The 26,298-nt window shown below is 40.6% G+C and overlaps 1 protein-coding gene and 1 long non-coding RNA gene across 4 annotated transcripts; one reads left to right on the forward strand and one right to left on the reverse strand.

Annotated features, from left to right (window-relative positions):
* Positions 1 to 708: 708 nt before the first annotated feature.
* BDH2 (3-hydroxybutyrate dehydrogenase 2) lies at positions 709 to 24,236 on the forward strand. 3 transcript variants are annotated; one of them, XM_039220825.1, is made up of 10 exons: positions 709 to 797; positions 3,491 to 3,582; positions 4,514 to 4,592; positions 7,170 to 7,266; positions 9,608 to 9,716; positions 15,469 to 15,529; positions 16,679 to 16,792; positions 20,605 to 20,663; positions 21,246 to 21,338; positions 23,360 to 24,236. In XM_039220825.1, exons 2-10 carry the CDS (start codon positions 3,508 to 3,510, stop codon positions 23,411 to 23,413), a joined length of 741 nt encoding a protein of 246 aa, XP_039076756.1. In that variant the 5' UTR covers positions 709 to 797; positions 3,491 to 3,507; the 3' UTR covers positions 23,414 to 24,236. The 3 variants fall into 3 exon arrangements, with proteins under 3 accessions (XP_039076756.1, XP_039076757.1, XP_039076755.1); XM_039220826.1 differs by lacking the exon at positions 709 to 797 and adding an exon at positions 2,557 to 2,617; XM_039220824.1 differs by lacking the exon at positions 709 to 797 and having other exon boundaries at positions 3,481 to 3,582.
* LOC120222822 lies at positions 16,787 to 26,298 on the reverse strand. Its single transcript, XR_005526123.1, has 4 exons — positions 26,050 to 26,298; positions 20,724 to 20,768; positions 18,125 to 18,247; positions 16,787 to 16,846 (listed from the first exon to the last, which is right to left on the reverse strand). It is a non-coding gene; the product is annotated as an uncharacterized LOC120222822 (long non-coding RNA).

Here is a 26,298-nt window from a genome sequence, read left to right on the forward strand (position 1 = left end):
GGATGTTGAGTAAACCAACCTAAACAGTACATGCACAAAATAACCTACACAATCATTCTGCTCAATTACACACCTGCCAAAGTATGAGTGACTAAGTCTAGCACACATGACCTCGTCCTTTCTTTTCAATCTCTACTATCTCCGTTCTCTTCAGCCAAACTTGATTTTTTGCTCTTACCCAACATGTCCTTCCCTTTCAAGCCTCCACACCTCCTCCACACTGTGAAGCTCAGAGTGCTGCCTGGACCCTGCCCCCTCAGGGTAGTCAGGAGGCCTGCACTCTGCCATTAAATATGTACTAGTGTTATAGAGTAGACTGTGACAAAACAACCATAACTATACCTTAAACATGAGAGAATTTTTATTTCCCTCAAAACAATCTTGGTGAAGGGCCTGGAAGGAAGCCTCCACTATCTTAAATAATCTAGGGTCCTTTTATTTTATTCCTCTCCTCTTCCACATGAAATTTCTGACACATTAAATTTTGAATATCCTAGAACAGCACATAATAGGCCAGAACAGACAACAAAGATAAGTTAAAGTAAAGCAAATGATTTCCTCATCCTAAACTGTAATGGGCTTTTCCATTTTTCGCCTTCTCCTTCCTTGGAGTTAACAGTTCTAGATGACCTCCACTAGATGGAAGCACACACACACACAGCGTATGCGACTCCTTGAAACTGAAAGAAACTACAAATCCCAACATGCATTATTAAGCACCTGACTTGCTTCTGCACAAAGGTCTCAAGTTTGTTGCTCGCACGGGGATCTGGAGGACGCCATCCACTTGCTCTAAAGTAAGATTTCCTAATTTTTTTTAATGAAATTGTAGCGTGGTAAAAGAAGAGGTTTGGATTTTTGCTTTGTTCTGCAAGTTACCTATTTCAAGATTAATCTTAGCAGTTAGATCAGGGTAAGGATGTGTTTTTAACAAGTTTGAAACTCTGGTATATTAGTTTTTCAATGTGTTTTTCACGTTGTATTTTACCATTTGAGGCCATGTTTGCACTCGTTTTCCCAAATAAATACATTTTAGTTTCATAGTGTCGTTTATTCTAATAGTGAGGCTTTAGCTTCAAAATCTGGTCTCAGAAAGCCAAGGCCAGCTAGGGGAGAGATCGGAGTGAGCAAAGCAGCTACTCTGTGGTCCAGCAGTTGTTCAGTAAGTGCTTCTCCGGGTGTCAAAGATTCCCAGGGACACCTTTGGTGTGTGCCTTCAGTGTCATGCGCCTAAAGCCAGCAATTGACAGAGGTGTAAAATAATAGCTTTTTAATACATCACGCCCAGGATTTGGCGGGGCGGGGGAGGGGGGGGGCGGGAGGGGATAAAGACGATTGGATTCTCTTACTTGCTAAAGTATATATATGATTGTATCTCTCAACGCTTTACATGTTTAAAGTGAAAACGTATCACTCGTGTAGGAATAAAGACAAATAGCGAAAATCCATGGCATCAAAGTAGGTCAGGCAGTGTAAAAGCTCAGTTTCTCCGGCGCATGACCAACGCAGATTTAACCGAGATTATCAGTGAGGCCGTAAGCAGGTCCCTGGAGCCCGTGGTTCGTCTGGCCCTCAGAGAAGCAAAACACCAAGACGAAGGTAAACGTGCAGGAGGGTTATTGGGGGAAACTGTCAGACTACGAGGGAGGCCCACCCACGCCGGGCAGAAAGGCGCCGCAGAGGCACGAAGGTCCGCCGCCAGCCCAGCGGCCGCGTGCGGACTCACCGCGGGGCAGTGGGCGTGGGAGCCCGCGGGACCCAGGCCAAGCACAAGGTGCTCTCCTGGACCTGCAATCCGGAGGCCTGATGCACAGCCGCGAGGCGCGGCGCAGGCCACCTGAGCCCTCTGACGATAGTGCGCTGGTGACCCGGCCTTGTCTCACGTCTCAGACGCTTCTCTCATCCAGCCCTCTCCCCATTCCTATTTCACCCGCGGCCCTTCAGGCCCACGCAGCACCCTCCCAAGGACACCACCCACTCCCCAAGATGGGTTCCAGTGATCTTTCTCAAATACGTGTCTGCTTGTGTCACACTCTTTCCATCTTCAGTGCGCTTTGCCCACGGGAGTAACTGGCTCCTCAGCATTCCGAGCTTAGATAAAGTGTGAAGGCTCGATTACAGCAAAATGCCAAGGTTGGCTGAAGACAGTAGAGATGGATTCACAAAGAGCACTAGATCATGTGAGCCCTCTAGGCAAGACTAACCTGTTACCTGTATTTTATTAGGCAGGTAATTGAGCAGTGATTGTGTAGGTAGGTTATCTGTACACGAACTATTTAAGTAGGTTCACTCAGTACCCAACCAACTGTGCACCCCCTCCGACAACTTTTCTCTTCATAGAGGCCAGAAAACAAAACTCTCAAATTCCTAGCCTTTGCTGCTAGAGCTGATGAGTGAAATGTGGGCTGAAATATCTGAGGAGGGCTTCTTTACTGACTAGAAAGCGAGGACTCTCTGAAAGGCTTTTGTTTTTTTTTTTTTTTTGGCTTTTATTTCCCATCACCACCCACTTTTTTTTTTTTTTCTTTTTGCCTGTAATATGGGTGAGATGGCTTGGGACCAAGTAGCCATTTTGTGACTTGGTGTGAGATCAGAGGCAGCCATAAAGGACAGCAAGGTGAGAAAGGCACCCAGCTTCTTGAAGACAGCCTCAGCTAATCATCATCTGACTCTTAACTACCCCCAATCTCATCATGAGCCATTCCTCTCATCCCACAATCTACAATCCAAGCACCAGATATCTTATGCATACCTTATTTTCCCTGTGTCAGAATTTCTCAGTCTCCAGTTTGAAAAAAAACTGATGTATCTGATAAAGTGTTACTACTCCATGGTTAAACTTTAAGAGAGGATCAGCAGCACTGTGGAGTGGGTTTTCACCTAGCAAAGGAGCCGGGAGGCCCAAGCTTAGTTCTGGTTTTTTCATAACTGGCTTTGTGACCTCGAGCAAGTCAGATCAGTTTTCCCCTCTATATAATGGGAGTGTTGGACATGATTTTATCTTTCCAGCTCTTTTGTTCAATGACTCTGAGGCCAATCGTGAAATCTCTGCAAGGAACAAGGAAAAGCCATAGACAATTGATAGTGCAAATCCCCACAAAGTTTATAGCAGAGGAATTGGGAAGCAGCTCCAAGAAGTAAGGATACATACAATGCCATACAAGTATGTCTAGAGAGACTGAGGGAGAATGGTGGTGGCAGTGAGGGGAAGGACTCCTCCCCTGCTATATCGGTATTAGAGGCTGTCTTCTCTAAGTAGTGAAGAAACGAAACAGTAGGTTCAAGTCCAATGTCTGTCCGATGCCAGTTATCACCTCAATGAGTTATGCAAAATGTGTTTCATTACAATGCTAGTATCTAGGGTCAGCATTCTTGGAGAATTCAGATGATGAGACCATTTGTACAGAAATGCTGTCGTTAAGTTCATTCTAGATGTCACTGCGCAGAACCACATGCTACAGTGTAAGCCATTAAATACACATGTCTCTAGATTGAACCACAGGTTCCATGATGGGTCGACTTGATGGGAAGGTCATCGTCCTGACCGCTGCTGCTCAGGGGATTGGCCGGGCAGCTGCCATCGTAAGTGATTATCTCTTGTTTGCTTACTAACTTCTGAGGTATTAAATTATGTGGACAGAGCCCTTGGTTATTTAATTCTGCTCTAGTTTTTGGTTGTTTTGGGTTGTGGTTTTGTTTTTGGGTTTTTTTGTTTGTTTGTTTGTTTACTTTTGTGCCCCTGTTATCTGAAGTTACAAAAAGAAAACTCACTGGCCCCGACCCAGGGCAGATGAAGGAATGAATACCGCATATGTTTATTATATGACATCAATGATAATCTTGGACTCTGAGAAACTTAACTCTCTGCCTCAGTTTCTCTCCACAATGATATATTTACTGCAGGGGACCTACAGGAATGTATTCCTTTCTGAAATTGTCAATTCAGATGTAGGACTCCAGAGATACAAGACTATCAGGTTACTTTCACCTTCTAATTTATATCAGTTTCTTGTACATTATAACCCAGAGCTGAGCTCATTAATGCACTTACAGTGTAATAGGATATGGTTTGACATTTATGAAAACAGTAGTATAGTCTTAGGAGAAAAAGTGTGAAAATAACCCATTCTGTCTTATTATTGGGAATATAGTAAGAAATGGAAAATAATAAGAACTAGCTCAGAAATGAAATACAGGCTATCACATCACAGAATAGTATTTTGAGAGGTGTCAGTAACAGAGTCCTAGTTTTTAGAAACACTCTTTTATTTGATAACTCTTAAAGGCACAAAGTCAGATGAAAAGCACAATGTATGTCACGTTGTTCTAATTAATGGTAAAAATAATAACAATTGGAAGGGTGAAGTGAGAGCAGAGAGCTTAAAATTCCACCTATTTTATAGGGAAGACAGTGAAAATAAGATAAGGAGGGAAAGGCTAAATGACTTTCCACTCATGAGAATGGAATCAAATCAAACAAACAAAGGATTTATTTGTACATTGTGTCTACCAGGCTTTTGCAAGAGAAGGTGCCAAAGTCATAGCCACAGATATCAATGAGTCCAAACTTCAGGAACTGGGAAAGTACCCTGGTAAGCAACTCAGCGGTTTGAACTTGGGATTCAGAATCTGCAAGGTATTATAAAGCAAGAGTGTTCACATGTTGAAAGAAAATTCCTCAGCTGCTCGGTTCTGCTGGCCTTTTTTAGAGACTTATTCTCTGATATCAAGTCTATATTCTGTGTAGGGTGCCTGGGTGGCTCAGTCAGTTAAGCATCTGGCTCTTGATTTCAGCTCAGGTCATGCTCTCATGATTTGTGAGATGGAGCCCCATGCTGACAGCACAGAACCTGCTTGGGATTCTCTCTCTCCCTTTTTCTCTGCCCCTCCTCTTCTTGCATTCTCCCTCTCTCTTTTTCTCTTGCATTCTCCCTCTCTCTGTTTTCTCTCTCTCAAAATAAACATGTTTTAAAAATCTGTATTCTGTGAACCTACAGACAAAAATCTACATATGTAAATGTATTAACAAAATTTAAGGCGTATCCTTAAAATTTTTTATTTATCCAAAATATTGAAGAATTCAGTACTCAATTACTAAATTACGTGTGAAAATTCAGTAGATGTTAACTTTTTTTTTTTTTTTTTTTTTTTTTAAGTAAGCTCTAGTCCAACAACAAGCTTGAACTCACAATCTAAAGTCAAGAGTCGCATGCCCTACAGACTGAGCCAGCCGGGCACCCCTGTTATGTTAACTTTTGATGATGACTTTCCACTTCTCTGCCTCCCTCTGAGGGAGACGCTGTCCAGTAGAAACATGACATGAGGGGCGCCTGGGTGGCTCAATCAGTTGAGCGTCTGACATCGGCTCAGGTCATGATCTTGTTATTCGTGAGTTTGAGCCCCACATCAGGCTCTGTGCTGACAGCTCGGAGCCTGGAGCCTGCTTCAGATTCTGTGTCTCTCTTTCTGTCTGCCCCTCCCCTGCTCATGCTCTGTCTCTCTGTCTGTCAATAATAAGTAAACGTTAAAAAAAAAAAAAAAAGAAACATGACATGAACCACACGTGCAATTGTAAACTTTTTACTGGCTACATTTAAAAAGTAAAAAGACACACGTGAAATTAATTTTAATAATGTATTTTACTTAATTCAATGTATCTGAAATATTATAATTTTAACATGTGCAATATAAAAAACTACAATGGAAAATTTTACATTTTTTAATACTAAATCTCTGGAATCCATGTGTATTTCACACCGACAGCACATTTCTGTTCAGATTAGCTGCATTTCATGTGCCCGGTAGCCAGCCACCTGTGGCTAGTGGCTACCATATTGGAAACAACTCGGCCTTAAAATCACGTATGACCAGAAACTATAATAGATTAACTTGGTTAGGTGCATATTGCCCCTAACTGTACCACACCAAACCTAACTCCAACATCAAAGGGCTTTGATTGGCGTTACTCAGAAAGCAATCAGGACATAGAACTCATTTTAAAGTTAACTGTTTCAGCAAAATGGAATCGGTGGCATGATCAAACACAGTTTAGTTCCTTGAATTAGTTAACTGAATAAGACTGAGTTGAGTTATCATTTCAACAAGTCTAAAGGAAGCTGCTGTCCTGGAAAAGAAAGAGAAAAAGAAAGTCCTTCTGAAACTCCATTCTAGTCCTCCCTTGCTTTATTTGTAATCCTTCCTTTCTGTATCCAAAAGGGAAGAATAAAGTAATAAACCATATATTTTTTAAATCATAAAAATTATGACTGCCACTTTCATTAGATCATATATTTTTTTTAGTAGCGACTACAAGGTGTCAGTCTGAGACTCCATGCAACTCTCTCATGGTTAGTGTTTCCTCCCTCCCTCTGGCCTCTCATTTCTTCTTGGAATTTAGTCCAGAAATAAGTGATGGTACCTGTGACCAACAAAGTCATTTCTAGTCGATAATAGAATTGACATAAAGGTCAAGTACACAAATAGAAGCGATGTCTTATCCCACTGCGCCTGCCCTTCCTCCTCAGACAGAATTCAGCATCACTGTAGCAGTGATTCAACCTCTGGGTTGAAAGAAGGGCCTAGGGGCGCCTGGGTGGCTTAGTCGGTTAAGCATCCGACTTTCGCTTAGGTCATGATCTCGCGGTTCGTGGGTTCGAGCCCCGCGTCGGGCTCTGTGCTGACTGCCAGCTCGGAGCCTGGAGCCCGTTTCAGAGTCTGTGACTCCCTCTCTCTCTGACCCTCCCTGCTCACGCTGTCTCTCTCTCTCTCTCTCCTAGAAATAAATAAAAACATTAAAAAAAAAAAAAAAGAAAGAAAGAAGGGACTAGAATGAGCCCACTTGCAGCTATTGCTGCTGGTTTACTGAGAAGCAGCTCATATAGAGGTACCTGGCTGCCTCAGTCGGTAGAGCCTCTGACTCTTGATCTCAGGTCGTAAGTTCAAGCCCCAGGTTGGTTGTGGAGTCTACTTAAAAGAAAAGAAAAAAGATGGAGAGGACTTTAAGATTTTTACCAATGAGATTCTCAAGATTGATAAGACCCTACTAATGACTGACAATCCTGTGAAGCCTAACTGCACAAATACTGCAGTCTTCACACTTCAGAATAGCTAAAGCTCCAAGGTTAAATATTTTTATGAGTAAAGATAGTGTGCCTTGCTTTATTTTTCAGGTATTCAAATTCGGGGCCTTGATGTCACGAAGAAGAAACAAATTGATCAGTTTGCCAATGAAATTGAGAGACTTGATGTTCTCTTTAATGTTGCTGGGTAATTCATACTTTTTTATTTCACTCTCCCTACAGAAAGCTTTCTATGACTTTTATTTAAAATTTTTGAAAAGGGGCACTTGGGTGGCTCAGTCAGTTAAGCATCCGACTCTTGATTTCCGCTCAGGTCATGACTCTACAGTTTGTGAGACTGAGCCCAGTGTCAGGCTCTGGGCTGACATTTCAGAGCCTGCTTGAGATTCTCCCTCTCTCTCTGCCCCCCTCTGGCATGTGCTCTCTCTCACTCTCTCAAAATGAATAAATGAACTTTTTTAAAAATTTTGGTAATAAAGCAAAATTATCCATCATGAACCATAATATATTTCTTAGAAAATACAGCTAGATTTTAGACACAAACTTTATTCCAAGTAAGATTCAGCAAGTAAGACAGCCATGGAAGTGAGCTCAGGCTCTGTGCTGATAGTGTGGAGCCTGCTTGAGATTCTCTCTCTCCCTCTCGGTCACTCCCTGCTTGCATGCACATGCACTCTCTCTCTCTTTCTGTCTCAAAATAAATAAACAAACTTAAGGGGAAAAAAAGAGAAGTGGACATGGACTTGAGTCCTAAGGAAAATGACAGTCTACTCAAGAGAACTGGTATTAATCCAAACCGGTTAAATTTCTTAAGGCTGGTAACAGGCTCACGCTAATGGACTAACTGTGAATGCTCCAGTAAGACTTATAAAATAAAATGAAAAGCCATTTCCCAGTAGGTGTCTTTAAAGCAAAGTGTATTTACCAGAAACAAAGTGTATTTCCGTTTATTGAAATGCAGGTGTTCCCAATTTTTTGCCAAGACATTCTAGCAAGTCCTTTACAGATCCCAAGCTCAGTGTTTCTTACTGGGACACTGAATCCCACCCACCAAAAGAAGTTTCCATGTTGCATCTCTGTATAGAGCACAAAGAGAATGGCTTAACTGAACTTACTCAGTGGTACCAAACGCGCTGAACCCTGTATGAATGAGGAGAGGCTGGAACATGGAGGGCAGCTCGTGCCAGTACTTTCCCTGCTCAGGCGTGACAGTAGAAATCAGTACAGCCGACGTTTACACAGGAACTAAGTGACATTCCACTTTCCTTATGTACTGTTCTATTTGTACTGCCGCATTGATGGAAAAATTCCAGAGCCTTCTAAGACATTTTTGTTCTTCTTCCTAATCATTGTTTCCTGACCAAAAAAACAACAACAACAACAAAAAACCTCTTTCTATATTTCTATAGTTTGTCAGATGTTACACTGTGTAAATATTAAAGCAACAATTTATGACAGTCTATTACATAAATAAACTGCTCATCCCTATATGAGAATATACTCAGAGCCATGACAAAAAATCAGTTAGCAGAACTGGTTTTTGAATATCTACATATTAAATTCTCAGCAAGATAAGGGATACAGAAATAGAGCGTGTGGTTCCTGCTGTCATACAATGGATGAGCAGGTTATTTAAGAGTGTAACTTGAGGGAGGCCTGGGTGGCTTAGTCAATTAAGCATCTGACTTCGGTTCAAGTCAAGATCTCACAGCTCATGAGTTCAAGCCCTGTGCTAACAGCTCAGAGCCTGGAACCTGCTTTGGATTCTCTGTCTCCCTCTCTCTGTCCCTCCTCTGCTTGCACTTTGTCCCTCTCTCTCTCTCTCTCTCAAAAATAAATAAACAGTAAAAATTTTTTTAAAAGTGTGACCTGAAAAGGAGTGAAGGTTGCTTAAAGAGTTTTGTTCTGCTTTGTTTACTCAGTACTTTAGAACCATATGATAGCAATGTTGCTTTGCTACCCTGAGATGTTGAGACCATGGTTTTCCTTTGCAATTTGATTTCCCTTCGAAAATGCTAAATCTCTGCCACCTGGGGGCACTGTTGCTTATGAAATAGGAGGGCAGGTATCGTGTTCTCATTTGTTTTTGATATTGTTTTTGATATTTCCTGTGCAGTTGCCATAGAGCTTTTTCTTTCTTTCTTCTTCTTCTTCTTCTTAAATAGTTTATTGGCTTATATATAATACCCAGTGCTCATCCCAACAAGTGCCCTTCCCCATTCCCATCACCCCCCCTTCCCCTCACCCCAATTCCCATCAGCCCTCAGTTTGTTCTCAGCATTCAAGAGTCGCCATAGAGCTTCTTAGGTTTGGTGGCCCCAAGCCTTGCCTTTCTCTTCAAAAGAAGGATGTTGTTTTCAAATAAATGTACTTAGCTAAGTTAAGCTGTTGGATACTTACTAAGTGATACTACGAATTGCTAAACTCTTCATAAGGTCTAAGTCAGTAAATGATGATATAAAATGATAAGGCAATGCAATAGAAATCTTAAATGATCATTTCTCCCCACTGATTAATCCCTCTTCCAGTTTTGTCCATCATGGAACCATCCTGGACTGTGAGGAGAAGGACTGGGACTTCTCGATGAATCTCAATGTCCGCAGCATGTACTTGATGATCAAGGCATTTCTTCCTAAAGTAAGGACCACCGTCACTACGATAAGTAGGCCTCCACACTGGGCATCCAGAAAGGGTCCTCACCTTTCTGCACTGAAGAGTGACAGTAGCTAACACAATGACTAACCTGTACTGAACATTCATATTAAGACACTTAATACAAACTCCCTTAACCTTCTAGTTAAGAAGTATTCAAGAAATATTAAGCACTTTCTTTATGCAAGTCTCCATTCTAGGTGCAGAAGACACATCAGGAAACAAAGTCCCTTCTAAAAGAGAGATCCTATTTTGGGGAGACAGGATAACATATAATTAAATAAATATATAACTTGGGGAGTGGTTAGAAGTACTATGAAGAAGGGGCACCTGGGAAGCTCAGTTGGTTAAGTGCCAAAGTCTTGATTTCAGCTCAGATCGTGATTGAGTTATATGAGGAAGAGGGTCAGAGGGAGGGAGAGCAAGGAGGCGTGTGGGACCAGAAGAATGCGATGAGGTAGGTACTACTTTGTCCATCCATTGTACAGAGGATAAAACTGGGAAGTGAGGTAACTTGCCCAAGGTCATATAACTAGCAACTGGTTAGAGCCAGGATTTGAACCCTAGAGAGAATGGGCCCCTTCCTGAATTTCATTGTCTAGCCACGTGCTCTCAGATGGATGTACCTCATTGCTTTTCTGTCCCTTGAGTGTTCTTCTTGCACTCCTGTTTTTAGCTAAGCCACAGAGGAACCAGAGAGGTGAGAGACAGTGTGTGCTAAAGAGAGAGCATTCCTCCGAGTCGGCTACCCTTGAATTCCACAGCTTTTACACAACTCATTAATGCTTTTCATTTTGTTTTACAAGCATGACATGCCTTTTGATGCAAAGTATACACTAGGTGTTCTCAGGGAGGGGAGTGTAAATATTGAAAACCACTGGGTTCAAATGAACTTGTAAGCCAGTAATGAGCAGATGGCACAAGCTCAGACAATGAAAGGGATTGACTGCATACAGAACCAGCTCAGTCCAAGGTTGTAAATGGAACCCTAGTGAAATGCAGAGGAGCCATTCTTCTCTTCCATCTCAGCTGCATTAGATGGCAGAAATACTGAATGCTGCCAACCCAGTGCAGGAGAAGAGCTTTTTAAAGGTAAGGCAGGGCTGATGCTTTACTCTGAACATTCAACTTAATGTCAGAAAAGATCCTGGGTCACTTAGGCCCCTCAGTCAGTTGAGTGTCCGACTTCGGCTCAGGTTATGAACTAACAGTTCTTGGGTTCGAGCCCCATGTCTTGCTCTGTGCTGATAGCTCAGAGCCTGGAGCCTGCTTTGGATTCTGTGTCTCCCTCTTTCTCTATCCTTCCCCCAGTCACGCTCTGTCTCTCTCAAAAATAAATAATAAACATTTTTTAAAAAAGAAAAAAATGAAGAAGAAGGATCCAGATGAATTGTGAAAGGAAAACTAGAAAAACTGACTTAGTAACAAAGGAATTTGTTTCCATCTAATCTACTTGTTTAATGCCTAGAAAGGATCTCCTAGTGGGTCCATGGAATATGGAACTAGCAATTTGTTTTTCAAATGTTTGTTTATTTTCGAGAGAGAAAAAGGGGTTTGGGAGGGGCAGAGAGAGGGAGACAGAGGATCTGAAGTCATCTGCTGATAGCAGATAGCCCGACATGAACCTCGAACCCACAAACTGTAAGATCACCTCCCAAGCCAAAGTCAGATGCTTAGCCAACTGAGCCACTCAGGTGCCCCTAGCAAATTTATTTTTAATATAAATTTCATTTTTTTGATTATTTGGAGTTTATGACAATCTGTTATTTGGTAACTTGGATTATTTTTTGAAGCCTGGTTCTTAACCTAGGATTGGGAGAGAAACAGAGGCTGCGGTAAAAGGAGAAAACTTATCTCATAGTGGGTAAGACTATCACACGTGCAAAACCAGCCTACTTCATGTCTGCAGTGCTTGACAAATACGAGTGAAGGGAGCAGGCGTGGGGTATGGTCCAGCGGAACTGAAATTTAAACTTGTCAGTAGTGTTAACTTTTGAAATAGCAAACACTAACTTGCAAATTAGTGCGTTTGCCTATAATTTAAAACATCTTAACAATAACTCATATGAGCCAGTAATACTCATTTGTAAAAAAAAAAAAAAAAAAAAAAAACTCCAAGAGATTGGGATTTATTGACTGAGATGAGCAATCAGAAGAAGTCAGTGCCACTTATTAAAGTGACAGTAACCAACCTGACCCTGGATTTCCAACTTGCGTTACAGCCTGAACTCTCCCCCTACTTCACCATGTGCCGTGGGAAATGGCACTTGCACTTTGTTCTATGTAAAATGAGGATGAGATGAAGTACCTGGGTGGCCCAGTCAGTTAGGTGTCCAACACTTGGTTTCATGTCAGGTCATGATCTCATGGTTCACAAGATGGAGCCTCGATGTGGGGCTCTGACATTATGGAGCCTGCTTAGGATTCTCTCTCTCTGTCTCTTTCTTTCTGCCCCTCCCCTGCTTGTGCTCTTTCTCTGTCTCAAAATAAATAAACTAACTTTAAAAAAACAAAATGAGGGCGAGATATTACACGATTCCTTTCAGCCCTAATTGTCTGGGATCTTCTGGGTTCATTAACAATGACGCACATATAACAGGTTAGAACTTTCCAGGGGAAGTCAGGATTTGGAGTCTAAGCAGATCTGAAAAGTCAGGTGGTCAAAACATAGGAACACTTGTAGGAAATTTTTGATCATGGTTAGACACAGAAAATCGTTCCAAAACTGGAATATAAGTCAAAAGGCAAAGAACAAAATTACAGAGAGGGAAGGAGGCAAACCATGAGAGACCCTTAAATACTGAGAACAAACTGAGGGTTGATGGAGGGTGGGGAAGAGGGGATAGTGGATGATGGGCATCGAGGAGGGCACTTGTTGGGATGAGCACTGGGTGTTGTACGGAAACCAATTTGACAATAAATTATATAAAAAAAGATTTTTTTAAAAAGGCAAAGAACAAGCTGAAAATACTATAAGAAGAGGTCAGTGCAAAATCCAAAGTCAGGCAAGTCTCTGATATGTGGAGGTTTTTCCCCTTTGCCATATTTTAGAAGATTCTCTAGTACATAGAGATACTCTAGCAAGTATTTGTTGAATGAATACATGAATCTAGGCTGTCAGTCCAGGTAGAGGCCAGACACGGAATCCTCAAAGACCCAAGAAACCAAGGTGAGCCAGGTTTAGGAGCTGAGCTCAGTGGGGACAGAAAAGCTAGGTCAGGGTAAGACAACTAGATTGACAGCTGGAGGGAATTTCCAGAGCTCTTTCTAGCCCATGTCTGAGCTTCTGGGAGGTGAGTCCTATGTAGAATTACTATATACTGGAGACTTCACTGTATAATACCAAGTCATATTTGCCAGAGGGGGATGTTACATGGGGAGCCAAGAAGAGCATGCACACTCTACCAGCAAGTGCTGAGCCGGCAATGAGAAAACAGCATGGAAGGGTGCTGAGCATGGACTGAGGGCTCTAGATCCAGCAGACTGGCCTGCCTGAATGGATAGCACAAGTGTTAAGGGGCAGCACTAGCATCTCCTAGGTGACTGAACTCCAAAGTTTTGCCTGAGGAATTACAGTATTTCCAATGCTTGGACACTGAATGTACTTAATAGCCCATCTTTATATACTCTATTAGAATATATGTATTCTACAGGCATGAAAATGAATTATATGTGACAATGATAGATCAAGAAAACTGGAAAAAAGTAAAAAAATAAGTAAAAATGGATCATTTGCTAAACCGGATAAGAAAAAATGTTAAAGCTTCGTTTCCAACACCATTATACTTTACCAATCTTCCTGGTCGTTTTTGTGAGGACCCCATCTCATTATGATCCTCTTTATCGCATAGACAAATGAGTAGGGTTAAATATTTTCACCGCTACCATTATCCTTGGCTAGATTGGGTCACCTCAGCCTCCCTCTGTACCCTTTAATCCATCCAACACAATGCCTTAGGTTGTTATAGATTCTCTGCTCTTGCATACAAATAGTAACTAAGTATCAGAACACAAAGTCAGGAGAATACCACGGGGAGATCTGTCATCTTCGCAGCGCCCTCACCCCCCGACCATCCAGTCACTCCCCTCCATCCCGACAGCTCTCTGTCTGAAAGCTGCTGGAGAAGCTCACCCCAGCAGAAGCAACTTCTCTTTCTACACTGACTGCTGAGATTCTTCCTTTTAAGAAACTCGTTCTCCGCTTGACTTTCATGGCACAGGATATCCTGCTTTTCCTTCCTCTGTTCTCGGGTTCTTCCTCTGTTCTCTTCCACGTCCTCTCAGCAGTTGTTTTAACTCCTCACCACTCTCTGTGTCCACCATCCCTCCCCCCACCTTGTTCTTTACAGCCATCCTCCCAGCTTCTGATTTCAATGGGAAGGTAGAGCCCATAGAGTAGGAATTCTCTCCACCTCTTGCTTCCTCATGGGTACCCACGCCCTTGCACATACCTACATGCCCTTGAAAGCACACATATGTATTATACTTAAGTAGAAGTGTATTTGAAAACATTTTTATTTTATAGCAGCTTTTTCATTCATATATTCCTTTACACCAGGGGCAGGGCCCAGCAAGCAGCACTTTAAAGTAGCCCCTCAAGAGATTTTGATTCATCACAGTGTTTTGACCACCTACTGTGTGCCCTGTCTAGGAGGACAAAACAGCCCCAGACCCTCCTCAGACCTTCACCCTTGGAGTGGGGGAATTCTGAGGGAGGTGTTCTTAGAAAACACGGCTCGCCCTGAGGGAGGCAGGCCTCACTGCGTGTAAGCACTTACCATGTCCTGCCCTTACCACCTCACTGTCTCCCGCTGTAACTCATAGACATTTCTGCATCTCAGCTTTTATTAGTCCTTTTGAAATCACTGTATCAGCTTCCAGTGTTCTCCTCTATGTCGTGCCACAATAATCTTAGAAGTCCCCAAATCAAAACATGCCACGTCTCTGCATTAAATCCCTCATTGTCACCACCACAATGCCTCCAGGGTTTAGCCCAAGTTCCTAAAAGTAGCCCCTATTGGCCTCTGCAGCCTCATACCTCCCACTCTGGACATTCCAGCCAGACCCATCCCTTCCTCCCAGCTCTGTGCTAGCGCCTTTATACATGTGGTCCTCACTCCTTAAGACACCTTTCTCTTTTATTTTTCTAACTAACACTCCAGTGTTCAAATATCAGCCAGCCGCTTTCCTCCTCAGGAGCTCTCCTCTGAGTGTCCCACAGCCTAGTTTGGTCCCTTCCCACCACCCGACCCCTCTCTCTGGAGGTCTCCACTGTCTCTGGATGCTGGTTATGTCAGCCCGGCCAGGCCCCTGGCAGCTCTGCATAGGCAGAGAGGTGTCATTTATCTCCAAATCTCCTGGACCTAGCACTCTATCTGAACACAGTAGGTGTTCAACAAATATAGGTTGAATAAAGTAAGAGTTTTCCAACATTGGGAATACAAAGTAACAATGTTCATTAACCTTCCATTTAGCTCAGAGTTCCTCCTTGATCTTGCTGATGCTCTTGTGCCAAAGGAAGGCAGTAATCCCCCTGGGAAATGCTCTTGCCAGTGAGTGCGTCAGCATGCCATCAACTCCTAGCAGTGACTGGGTGAGGGTGTAGAGAAGCTTAACGATGCTTAATGTTAATAGCTAGGAAGATGGTTCTGCAAACCATAAGTAAATGCAAATCTTTTAAAGAGATATTATTTTTGTCTTGCAGAGTGGCAATTTTTAAAAGTTTTTGTTTTGGCAGATGCTTGCACAGAAATCTGGCAACATTATCAACATGTCCTCTGTGGCTTCCAGCCTCAAAGGTAGGTCCGTCTTCTGGGAATCACGATGCACATACTCCCAAAACTTTATGAGCTGTGGGTTTTTCGAACAAACACAGCAGGGATTATAAAACCCACATATAATTTCAATACCACTTTTTTAAAAATTGTTATTAAGTTCCTTAATATCAGCCCTTTCTGCCTCAGTGTAAACCAGTTGTAAAAAATAAGTTTTGTTTCATTTGCCCTTCCTCTGATCACTTCCAATGGATATGGAAATGGAAATCAAGTTGGAATAAGGAAATATTTATCCATCTAACTAACCAAAAAAGATGTATTGAACACTACACATCCCTGCCCAAAACAACTCACAATCCAAAAGGAAGAGAGTCAGGCAGATGCAGGTCTTCTATAGTGTGGTAAAATGATAACACAGGTTTGTGCAAAGTGCTGGCATGATATGGTGGAGGGTAATAATTTGGGAAGTGCTTCACAAAGTCAGTGGATCTGGGCCCTACACAAGAGGTCAAGTTGAAGAGCCAGGATCACAGTGCCATCTGGAATAATGTCAAATGTCACAGTGTGGCAGATAGATTTGCAAGTTTAAAATGAAATCACTACTGCTGAGATAACATTCCTTCTCTTCGCAAGAACACATAGTGAGCCTGCAAGAGAGGAAGGCAGAGAAATGCCTCAGACCCTTGATTGTTTTGGTTTGGTTTTTGTTTTGTTGTTCTTTACCCTGACTGTCTTTTGAAATCTACCAACTAATGATGAAAACCTAAGGCTATTGCCATCACCTATGTGCAGCATCTCAACACCTAGGTCTCAACTGAGTTGTGCCAATAATGATCTTATTTTCCCAACTAGCCCCATGAAGGAAGAAAACCTGATATCAAATTTTATTATTTTTTTAAGTGTATTTATTTATTTTTAGAGACAGAGAGAGGGTGAGGGGCAGAGAGAGGGAGAGAAAAAAAATCCCAAGGTGACAGCAAAGAGACCAAAATGGGGCTTGAACTCACGAACCTAAATAAGAGTCGGACACTTAACCAACTGAGCCAGCCAGGCGCCCCCTGAATCAAATTGTAAAAAGGATGGCATGGGAGGAAGTAGGACAGTTATTTGTGTTCCCTTTCTAATGGAGACTTTTTTGTTCCTTCAATGGTTGAACCTTCCTTTCATCCTCAGGGGTTGTGAACAGATGCGTGTACAGTACAACCAAGGCAGCCGTGATTGGCCTCACAAAGTCCGTGGCTGCAGACTTCATCCAGCAGGGCATCAGGTGCAACTGTGTGTGTCCAGGTGAGGTAGGCATGAAGGGCTGTGCACTTGTCCTTCCTGACACCATGGCTGGCACTGTGAAACATACGCACAGAAGCTTGTTTACCACATGCTGTACTGTGTCCTGTCATTGGGAAAAGCTCAAATGAAAAAGGGTCTAGGCTCACTAAGCTAACAGTCCCAATAGTAGGTTGGCAATGAGATTCTTAGTCATTAGGAATGAACCACAGATGGAAAGGATTTAAGTGGTATTCACATGTGTAGAACAACTCCAAATCTCATGGCCAAGACACATCATTGGCCAGAGCTTGGTGCTTTGGAAGCAGACCAGAGATGACCTTGCCAGGCAAAAGATGAAAAGTAGACCGTGTTCACAGAACCACAGGAAGAAAGTAAGAGGAGCCTCCCCGAACACAGAGAGCTACCAAGTCTTGTAAATCGCCTGGGCTGATAACCAAAAAGGAGGGATTAAAACCTTCCTTTACGCTACAAAAAGGGGTCAGCAAACATTGACCTGCAGGTGGAATCTGGCCCACCACCTGTTTAGTAAATACAGTCTTACTATAACACACCCACACACAGGTTGCGCATGTACGGCTACAGGCAGATTGAGTAGTTGTACCAGACCAAAAGGTTCTCAAAACTAATATTTCCTTTCTGGCTCTTTACCAGAATGCATGCTGACCTCTCATATAAAGGAAACAAGAAGAGCAGAACGTCTTATTAGTAGAAAGGACATTCAATCTGTCCAAACAAAACCATTCTATAATTTATTTTGTAGGAATAACTTCTCATTTTCTTAAGAATTATGGGTATGTCTGGGGCGCCTGGGTGGCTCAGTTTGTTAAGCGTCTGACTTGAGCTCAGGTCATGATCTCAGTTCGAGCCCCACATCTGGCTGTGCGGACAGCTAGCTCAGAGCCTAGAGCCTGCTCTGGATTCTGTCTGTGTCTCTTTCTCTTCTCCCCCACTCATGCCCTGTCTTTCTGTGCCTCTCAAAAATAAATAAATGTTAAAAAAAAACAAAACTTTTAACTGCTTCAAAGTGAAGAGACAGCCCAGAGTATGTGAGAAAATATTTGTAAATCCTGAATATATAGAGAGGACAATTACAACTCAACAACATAAAAACCCCAATTGAAAAATGGGAATCATGGGTTGCCTGGCTAACTNGATTCTGTCTGTGTCTCTTTCTCTTCTCCCCCACTCATGCCCTGTCTTTCTGTGCCTCTCAAAAATAAATAAAAAAAAAAAAAAAAAAAAAAAAAAAAAAAAAAAAAAAAAAAAAAAAAAAAAAAAAAAAAAAAAAAAAAGAATTATGGGTATGTCTATTAAATAGATATGCCCTTTTACCTGGTTCCACTGACCCAGAATGAATACAGGTTGCCTAAGAAGAATTATTAATTTCTTCTCTGGAAAGGAATTAAATATCACATATCCAGAATCAAGCTTGTTCTCTGTCGTTCACAACTGGTCCTGGGGGGCTGGGGAGAAGCAGCATTTCACAGTTACGTATGGAACTTTTCAAAACGTGAAGTGCACGCCAGAACTTGGGGAAAGAGTTGATGGGAAAAATTGTGTGTAGTTTGGAAAGTTCCACATGAGATTTTTATATAATCCACCATGGCCTCCCCTCAGATTAAAAGCCACTGACTTAGTAATTTAGAAGAGGAATGTGAAATACCTTTCAAGCCGCAGAATTCCCATGATTGAGGTGTTCTCTTTAATTTTTCTTGGATTAGAAAGGTAAACATAGGTCACACTAAGAAAAAAGAGGATACGGAAGAGTTTCACTGGGTTTTAACATACACACTGGTGATACTTGACTCTAGCTATTTTTAGTATCATTTACCCAGTGGAATAAATGGGAAAATGGTTTGGAAAATGTGGTTGTTTTAGCAGCTGGACTTTTCAGAAGTTTGGAAAATATATTATCAAACTGTGTGGGACAAGGAACGAGTTGTGACTCATGAGCCAGTCAGGGAAGAAAACCTGACAAGGAGTGAGTGAGTGTGTCTGGGATGGCGCTGCTGGTGGTATAGTCACACTCTTCAACACCAGGCTTGTGTAGACTATGGCATGCTGTGTGGTCCATGCCATGAACACAGTAGAGTTGGGACAATGGAATTAAGTAGAAGGCATAGGCTTGCTCTATAGTTTCATTAATAGCCATTAATACCAGCCGTATGAAAGAGATGATGCTCACTTGCCTGAGTGGTAGGAAGCTGTCAAAGTTGTATTTTAAAACTGGATTTTGAGGCCATTGTTCAAGGGAAGCTTAAGGTGTCCTGAGCATACTGTTGGTAGGATTTGGGACTATAAGGGGACTATGGATGAGGGAAGTGAAGAAAATATTATCAGAAGATGGGTATAAAGGAAGCTTTGTTACTTGGTTTCAGAAAGTTTATCCACACTATTGTCTGCAGCAGTGTGGAAGGTAGAAAATATTCCTAATGGATCAGGTGACCATTTCTAGTAAAGACAGTTTCTACTCTGAGTGTCAAAAGTGCTTCCCACTTACGATGAAATATGAGAGGAGACAGGTAAGCTAAAGAAAGGGTATAAACACCAAGGAGCTAGAACTTTCTGATTTTGAAGATTTCCACCCTCTCCAGAGAAATGGCAAGTGATGGTAAATTAAGAAATGGTTGGGGCTCCTGGCTGGCTCAGTCAGTAGAGCATGTAACTCTTGATCCTGGGGTTGTGAGTTCAAGTTTCAAGTTGGGTGCAATTACTTAAAAAAATAAAATGTTTACAAAGAAAAAAAATAAAAGAAGTTATTTCCTAGTAAACATCATCCCTATGGCACTCTTAGGAGCAGAGGGTATGACTTTAAAATCACTTATGACCTTAGAAATACCATGTGGTTGCCCAGAGTACTGTCAGCAACCACCCCCCACCCCCTAAAGGCCCTCTAAAGAGAATTTACAGATTACAAAAATTAACAAAAAGTCTGGGAAAGTCTCTCTGTAGGAGCTTGAACCAAGTGGTATTTTAAAATGTTTAGTGTCATTCTTACTTTTTTTAAAGTGAAATAATTCCAAATTATATTTCTTATGAGAAACATGAAACAGTGGTGAAAAATAGGAATTTGAAACCAATGAAAATAGGCAAGATAACGAAGAAAATGTTGGGCCATCTAATTACAGAGGACCATGACAGGCATCACACTGTCTCTGAGAATCCCCAGAGTGAACCTGACAGCAAAGAATGGTTTTGAGATCATCAAGGCAACTGGGTTCTTTCACTGGTGAAGTACTTATATGGTTGTATTTACATTCCAGGGTTGTTTTGAGGAGTAACTGAGATAATATACGTAAAAATGCTTAAAATCCATAAAGTGTCATGCAGTATAATGTGACTAAAGTATATCTTGGGGATGCAGGGTGACTCACCCAGTGTCCTTGCCTAGTGTCACAAACAATTATGGCCTGTGGTGTTTGGGTTTTTTTTTAATGTTTATTCATTTATTTTGAGAGAGAGAGATGGAGGGATAGAGGGAACAACGGTGGGAGGGAAAGGCAGAGAGAGAGAGGAGAGAGAATCCCAACCAGGCTCTGTGTTACCAGCACAGAGCCCAGTGTGGGCCTCAGTCTCACAACTATGAGATCATGACCTGAGCTGAAATCAAAAGCCGGACACTTAAACAACTGAGCCACCCAGGCGCCCTTATGGTCTATGTTTTTAAAAATCCTAAAAATGGAGGTAAAATTATCATTCTAAGTTATGGGGAAGGATTTCGTTAACTGCTGTATCATATGGAAAGGAAGTTTAAAGTTTGTCAATTTCTTTTTCACTTTGAGTAATTAACCAAGCTGAATATTTTCATTTAGGAACGGTTGATACCCCATCTCTGCAAGAAAGAATACAAGCCAGACCAAATCCCGAAGAGGTATATCTACTATTTTAAATGTGTTTAAATATTCTGGTTGGAAAATGTCCTCTTCCTTACCTAGAGTAGATAAATAGAGACGGATAGAAGGGCAGCCTCCAGGAGCTAGGGGAGGAGAGAACAGGGAGTTAGAGGATAACAGGTATAGAGTTTCAGTCTTGCAAGATGAAGAGAGCTCTAGAGATCTGTTGCACAATAATGTGAATGTACTTAACACTACCAAACTATACACTTAGAAATGGTTAAGATAATAAATAACATATTATGTATATTTTACCACAATTTAAAAAAAAATTTTTAAAGCCTTCCTCTTTAATATTTACTTTCTGATCTGACACAGTATCTACAGGTTTTAGTATAGACACAGTGTCTATAGGTTTTACTAGTTTGAGTAGCTTGGAAGTCACTCTAGTCCACAGTTAATGATATTCTCATGTTATCATGTATTATACATGAGTAATCAAGGCAGCAAGCCAATGGTACCTCTATAGATTCCTCTTGCCTTGGACCTCCTGAAGGAGTTGCTGGTGAATTCAGATTTCACCTCACAACACTGATATCTGGTTTGGTTTCTGATCTCAGGCACTAAGCTCTTTCCTGAAGAGACAGAAGACTGGAAGATTTGCAACCGCAGAAGAAGTAGCCCTGCTCTGTGTGTATTTGGCTTCTGATGAAGTAAGCACTATTCTTCCCAGGGAGTTCATTATTCTTCATTTGGCCATGATTTGCTTATCAAAATAATGTCATTTTAGAGAGTTGCAACGTATATATGATAAGAGGTTGCAATTACAAGATAGGGATAAATTCTAATTTAATTTGCTCAAAGAAAGGCCACTTTGATCTGAGCCACCAACTCTTCCTCATTCAACTCTGCGTGTCACTAAATCTTGTAGCAAATGATATGGAGGATTGAAAAAATTAAATTGCTCAATTGTATGAGAGAGAATTATTTTCAAAAATTATAATTGGGGAAAATCTAATTAAATATAAGTTGAGCAATTGAACCTCCAAAATTATGAGAGCTTCAGGTGAAAAGGGGAGAGGGCTAACCAGATTTAGTTGTGTCTAGAATACACAGAATTGGCATCTGGTGGTTTTAGTTTTACTGGTGACTCATTTAGGAGAATCTCACTGGCTATTTTCTGTGAGTTCTTGTTTGTTATCACATATAGAAATTCCTAATTCTATCTCTTTCCATTTTGTACCTATTTACTAATCAGTTTCTTCCTTAATGGCTATTGCACATTCTTAAATGGCATACAACTAGGAGAGTAGAAATTACATTTATAAGGTAAAAAGCACAGAAACACCCCCCTGTTTGGTGTATGTGAATATTACATGGCCAGGGAACTGCAGCATTTGAGATGAGAGGAAGACCGGGAGTAGGCAGGACTGAGGAGGTGTGTTACTGATCTGTTAGCTCTTCCTTACAGTAACTTGCATGCCAGCTACTTGGTGAATGTAACACATAGTGGTTGAAATGTTCTCATGACCAAAGTTACACTTCTCAGGACTGTTAACAGCAGTTTTTAGTAGCTGGGAAATTGCTAAACAAATTACTACTAATGCAACAAGTTATTGGCCTTTGTTGTTTCTCTGAATCTGTATCTGCAGAAGAGTTCATTTGAATCAGGGGGTACTGCTGATGAGCTAAATTGTCCTTGTTTAGCCAGAGCTTAAGTTTACCAAATATTTGGAAATGTTCTGGCTTGAAATGTGCAATAAAAAAATCTTTGGACTTTTAGAGGAGCCCCAAGGTGTCCATATGCCTAGCAGAAAGCTTGCTTTTTAAAAAAACCTTTGGGGAGTTGGTGATAGTTTATCTACAGTATGTGATCAGTTTTCATAGACTGAACTTTAAAAATGTCTGTACTCATACTGTGATGTCTTTCCTTCCTGTTTCTTCCACTGTGTCAGGCTTCAGATAAATTTAAAAATAATAACACAAATTTAACATCTGTGTTTAAGTTAAAAGATTTTTAAACCTCTACCACAAGGTTTACTTCAGCTTTATTTCTTTGGACAGTGCAAAATTCTGTGCAAAAACAATAGTAATTTTTTAAAAATTCCATTAGTTTTGTACAAATTTGGATATCTGAAACTAGTATAGAATATTTTTTCATATTTAATAGATACAATAATAATTATTATTCATATACATTTTAAAAACACATTTAGTGTGCCTCAGCTTCTGACAATACCTATGTATTTTGCTCAACTAAAAATACAATATCTTCTATAAAAATTCTGTTTGGTAATTAACAAGACCACTTTATGACTAATACACTTGATGATGTTCAAAAGTTTATTAATGGCATAAAACTCAGCTACTTTAGAATAGTTCTGAATTTCAAAATGAAAATGTACTATTTTAGCCTACACTTTATCCTAATTTAGGGAATGGCTGAATATCACTAAACTTAAATTTCTGATTCTGAGACCAAACACCTGTTTAGAATATGACATGTGCTAAAACACTAGCCAGAGGCCAGGTAACTCTAGCTCACAAGAACATGTTAGCAGTTTCAGATCATCCAAAATTTAATTCAGATTTTTCCTAAAATCTGTTTGTTAGGTGAGTTTTCCTGTTACCATGAGGGTACATTGTTTAGCAGTATGAGTCATGGAAAATTTGAAGAAACACAACCTGTGTTAAACCTGGTTAATTGTTCTGTCTCTTGTGTTTATCATTGCAGTCTGCCTACATAACAGGTAATCCTGTCATCATTGATGGAGGCTGGAGCTTGTGATTTTAGAATCTTCTTGCTGAGAAGGCAGGCTCTTCCTGTCCATAGTGAACCCCCGATTAAGAAGAAAACTCACCCATCATGCCTCTCCTGTTAACAGCATATTAATGAAAACAAATAAGTTCTTTTTAATGATGTCATTGTTCACAATGTTCACAATGAGTCAGGTTCTTTAAATATATTAATCTCTTTCTAACCTCTTCTGAAATCATTGTAGGTGGATGACATAAAAGATAATGAACTCACTGCAAATGAAGAGTTTTAAAATAAACCACAGTTTGTAAGCATATAAGATTAAAAGTAAATATGAAAAATGGAAAGTTTTTAAGAAAAAGGTATTTGTATTTTACTTCTATTTCCTAATATTCAAATATTTCATACAATTCTGCATTAGTCTGTACATGGACTCTAATTTTAAATTTTTACACCATCATAAATGAATACAAGGTAGGAAAGAATTTAGCTTCAATAACTTATATTAAATAAGAGTTTAGATTCAGAACTATATTGTTAATCTGTTATATAAAAGACAAATAATCATCAAGTGTTTATTTTTAACAGACGTTATCACCCATAATTAAGTACTATTTTCTTAGGTTAACTAAAAAATCATTATTAAAATAAACAATGATATTGGCACGGGCCTAAGAAACTTACAGTGAACTAGCAGTACTGTCAGTTTGAATGTAGATTTTTTTCACCAAATTCCAGGTTAACAGTAAGAGGACATGAAATTTAGAAACAATCTCTGGATAAATAAATATAAATGACTCATATAACAGGACACAAAATTAAAGAAAATAAAATGTTCAAGAGATGGGTGAAATAGATAAAGAGAATCAAGAAATACAAACTTCCAGTTATAAAATAAATAAGTCACAGAGATGAAAAGTACAGCATAGGGAATACAGTCAATAATATAATAATGTTGTATAGGAACTATACTTAATCATGATGAGCACTGAATAATGTATAGAATTATTGAATGAATTATGTTTTACACCTGAAGTTAATACAACATTGTATGTTAATCATAATTCAATAAAGAAGGGTTAAAAAATTTTTTTTCAAGAAAAAGTTTAAGCTAATTCATGGACTGTAATTATATAAGAGGTTTTTAGGAAAAAGCTTGTTTTCTTTCAGTTTTAAGGTTTTATGTTTGTTTTTTACTTGTTGCTACTTCAAAAGACCAAATGGTATGATGCACATATACTCAATAAATGAGCAGTCATTCTTAGCCTTTCCTCTTAGAACCTTAATTAATTATTAATATTAATTACTATTAACAAGGAAAATTTTGAAATGGACAATGAGAGGATAACATTTTATGTGTGAGGAAAACCAGTATGTGACTGATGAAAAAGAGTTAAAATTGACAGCAAAGGATATTTTGACTAGCGTCCCAAAGAGTCCATTGATAAAGGATTTGTTTTGGGGTTCTGGACCAGGTTTCCACAACTGCATCACAGAAAGCTTGGTTAGTGACCCAAACCAAGTCACTCAATATACCTTAGATTTTAGATTCTCGTTTGTGAAATTAGGGAGTTGGGCCAAATGACTTGGATTTTTTTTTTTGTTCTTTGTTTTTGGTGTATCATATTCAAAATGCTATAACTTCTTATCAAGTGAAGTAATGGAACACTGAAACTTACAAGTACGTTATGAAGTACTTTATGCTGTAAGCAGGTATACATGTATATGTATAGCTATGACAGATGAATTCTAAATTAACAGAGGATGAATTCTGCAAACTGAATTCTAAAATTAACAAATGCTTCTTCAGAGACTTCATTCTCTCCGCTAACTATAAACTACAGAGCATTAAAAACAATAAAAGCACAGGTAAAACCTAACTAAAAAGTTCAATGTTCTCCTCCAAAGTCATGTTAATCAAATTCGGTGATGTGTCAATGAAGATCATATGACTGAAAGAACAGGAAAAATATATTTCATTCCTGTGGTAAGAGGAAAGTGGTACCACTAGAAATTTCGGCAATGCCTTAGGAGAGGAAGAATTTGGTTTAGGAAAATACAGTCACTAATCACTTTAGATGCTCTGAAGAAGGTTACTGTACAGAATGTAGGTTTATCCATCCTACCCACAAAGGAGGCTGAGAGACAAGGTGAGTGGTTTCTATTTGGTGGAGATACTTACTTGACATTGTCCCCCTTGCTTGAAAAGCAGTGATTAAAACTGACCCAAGAAGTGAAAAACATTTCTGAAGGAAATGAAAATTATCCAGAAAGGGACGCGCGCATATACCCACGCTTACTTGGAGCGGGGAAATAAACACACAAGGAAGACACAGAAATGGAAGGGAGTTTAAAAGGAAAAAACAAAACAAAACAAAACAAAACCTGCTGATGGGAAGATTCAAATCTAAATTTGGTAAGAAGGTTTAAATTTGTTAAAGAAGCGATACAACGAGGAAGGACAAGACTTTAATCCCGCCTAACTGACCACCTAAACAAAGGATGCTGTCTTCCCACTGCATCAGAGAAGACACTTGGGAAAGCACAGCTGAAAGGTGGAGTTAAAACCCAAAATGTAGAAGCTGGTTTAGGGAACGTTAAACCTTGTAACTGGCAGTCGGGCCTGCACTTCGGGCTGGCCAAGAGCCAGCGCTGCGCGTCCTCACCAGGATTCTCGGCACCGCCGGGGTCCGCGCTCGCTGGGCGGCCTTTCCAGTGAGTTCCCCTGGGGAGACGCGCTCTTGCTGGCACCGGGAGCGGCCGCGCGGCCGGAACGCACGACTGAAACAGCACAGTGCGAAGCCGAGGTCTCGGGAGGCAGGCCCGTGGTCCTCCGGGCAGCCGCGCCTGGGAAGGCCGCTCGCCGCCAGGCCCCGACCCAGCGGAGGGCCAAGTGGGGCGGCAGCCTGGGGCCG

This window comes from Hyaena hyaena, unplaced genomic scaffold, assembly GCF_003009895.1.
Source record: "Hyaena hyaena isolate Hyena2069 unplaced genomic scaffold, ASM300989v1 scaffold_914, whole genome shotgun sequence".
In the NCBI taxonomy this organism is placed as follows: Eukaryota; Metazoa; Chordata; class Mammalia; order Carnivora; family Hyaenidae; genus Hyaena; species Hyaena hyaena.

Coding starts and splice junctions, on each gene's coding strand:
- BDH2 (XM_039220825.1), top strand. CDS start 3,508: ATGATGGGTCGACTTGATGGGAAGGTCATCGTCCTGACCGCTGCTGCT. Junction 3,583..4,513: donor TTGGCCGGGCAGCTGCCATC/GTAAGTGATTAT, acceptor TGTGTCTACCAG/GCTTTTGCAAGAGAAGGTGC. Junction 20,664..21,245: donor CCAGACCAAATCCCGAAGAG/GTATATCTACTA, acceptor TTCTGATCTCAG/GCACTAAGCTCTTTCCTGAA.